General features: G+C 44.4%; 1 protein-coding gene across 1 annotated transcript; it reads right to left on the bottom strand.

Annotated features, from left to right (window-relative positions):
• Positions 1–842: 842 nt before the first annotated feature.
• Positions 843–1,843, bottom strand: LOC129622598 (olfactory receptor 1L4-like). The gene has a single exon (XM_055539197.1). It carries the CDS (start codon positions 1,776–1,778, stop codon positions 843–845), a length of 936 nt encoding a protein of 311 aa, XP_055395172.1. The 5' UTR covers positions 1,779–1,843.
• Between the last annotated feature and the right edge of the window lie 453 nt (positions 1,844–2,296).

The raw sequence follows: 2,296 nt of genomic DNA, 5'->3' as shown, positions 1-2,296 counted from the left end.
CTTTATAGTGCCATATGAATTTTAGGATTTTGTTGTCTATTTCTTTAAGAGAGTAATTGGGATATTAGGATTTAATAGAAATTTCAGTGAATCTGTAGATCACTTCATATATTATGGACATTTTAACAATGTTTCTTACCTCTACCTGCTTGAATGGTTTCCACTATTTGAAATACTCTGTTCCTTTCTTCTTTCTATTAAATTTCTTCTGTCCAAATTTATGAAGTCCATATAATGTCTTATAAATAGTAATAGAGTTTTGCAGTTCCTTAAGTACTGACTATTGTCAAGCTTATGAGGGAATTACTTGCCAATAACTTTCCCCCACTATAAGGGATTCCCTAGTGGCTCAGACGGTTAAGTGTCTGCCCGCAATGCAGGAGACCCAGGTTCAATCCCTGGGTCGGGAAGATCCCCTGGAGAAAGAAATGACAACCCACTCCAGTACTCTTGCCTAGAAAATTCCATGGATGGAGAAGCCTGGTGGGCTACAGTCCATGGGGTTGCAAAGAGTTGGACATGACTGAGCAACTTCACTCACTCATTGTCAAGCTTAAGAGGGAATTACTTGCCAGTAACTTTCCCCCACTATATGGGTAGCAGAAACTGTTTTTCTAAAATCAAAATTCTTAGCAGTACTAGCTTGGTATTGAACATATGTCTGGTCAAGGTCATTTATAGAGACTGAGTGATCTGGTTTCCAGTTCAATACTCTTACTGTGATTCAACACCACTTCCTATCACCTCTTTGGGTACCAAGTGAAAAATGGGTACAAAGCAAAGATAACCTGATCATCTCTTAGGTCATCACCCAGTTATGACTTGTAATCTTTTTGTTTTTTCTATGAGTAAACTTGGTCCCTTAATTTCCTCAGACCCCTCTTCATATCTTTGTTCCTCAGGCTGTAGATGAAAGGGTTCAACATGGGTGTCACTATCGTGTATATAACTGTGGCTACCCGGTCCTTCACCACTGAGTACATGGACAGTGGCCTAAAATACACATAGATGATACTTCCATAGAAGAAGACCACCACGGTGAGGTGGGAGCCACAGGTGGAGAAGGCCTTCCACTTCCCAGCCGCAGAGGGGATTTTGAGCACCGTGACGATGATTCTCAGGTAGGAGAAGAGAATGCACAGGAAAGGGGTGGCGATGACAGCCAGGGTCTCGGTCATCACCACAATCTGGTTGGTAGTTGTGTCAGAGCAGGAGAGCTTGAGCACAGGTTGAGTATCACAAAAGAAGTGCTTGATGACATGGGAGGCACAGAAAGACAGGCGGGACATGAGTAGCACACGCAGCATGGAGTGCAGGTGAGAGATGGCGCATGAACCCAGCAACAGGAGGAGGCAACGCCGTGGGCTCATGACCACATCATAATGGAAGGGGTTGCAGATGGCTATCAGCCGGTCTATGGCCATCGAGGCCAGCAGGTAGCTGTCAGTGTTTCCCAAGGCCATGAAGAAGTACATCTGGACCAGACAGCCCACATAGGAGATGAATTTTGTCTCTGAGAGTAAGTTCACCAGCATGTTGGGCACAATGACTGTTGTGAAGCAGATATCCATGAAGGACAGGTTGCTGAGGAAAAAGTACCTAGGGGTGTGGAGCCGGGAGTCAGAGTGGATGGCCAGGATGATGAGTCCATTCCCCACCAGGGTGATCAGGTACATGACAAGGAATACAGTAAAGAGGGGTTTCTGCATCTGGGGGTTGGAAGAGATGCCCAGGAGGATAAAGTTCGCAGTGCTGCTGCTGTAGTTCTTTATCTCCATGTCCTTGACCTCTTTGTCAGGGTTTGGAGGCCCCGTGGGAGAGATGCAAAGGGCAATTTGATGAAGATGGCTCTTTCCTAACCTCCAGCCTATTAAAAAAAAAAGGAAGCCCACTGCTTTTTGTTAGGATTTTAAAGAATAGTTATTTCAAGAAACTACAGAGATCAGGGGATAAAACCCAACAAGGGGAAAGGTAAACAATTCCAAGCTACTCCCTAAATGAGAAGCTAAGATTTTCCCAGGTGTTCTTAGAAACATCTATGGAGCATAATTTTTTTGCGTTCCCTTTTGAAAGATTCTTTGGTTGTTTTAGGTTTTTGCTCGACCAACATCCCTAATCAATTCTCTCACCCCTCCCTGCCTTTTTTCCTTCTTGTTGTAGGGGAAAAGTCTTCTGGGTCCCACCTTGAATCAGGATGCTTTCATTCAAGAGGTACCAATGAATGAGGTCCTCTCATTTGGATCCTCTCCTGTTCATATGTCCAGAGGTGGTGGTAGTGGGGTTGGAGCAAAAGTGA

Source organism: Bubalus kerabau, chromosome 11, assembly GCF_029407905.1.
Source record: "Bubalus kerabau isolate K-KA32 ecotype Philippines breed swamp buffalo chromosome 11, PCC_UOA_SB_1v2, whole genome shotgun sequence".
NCBI lineage: Eukaryota > Metazoa > Chordata > Mammalia > Artiodactyla > Bovidae > Bubalus > Bubalus kerabau.
This window is presented reverse-complemented; position numbering and strand designations above follow the sequence as displayed.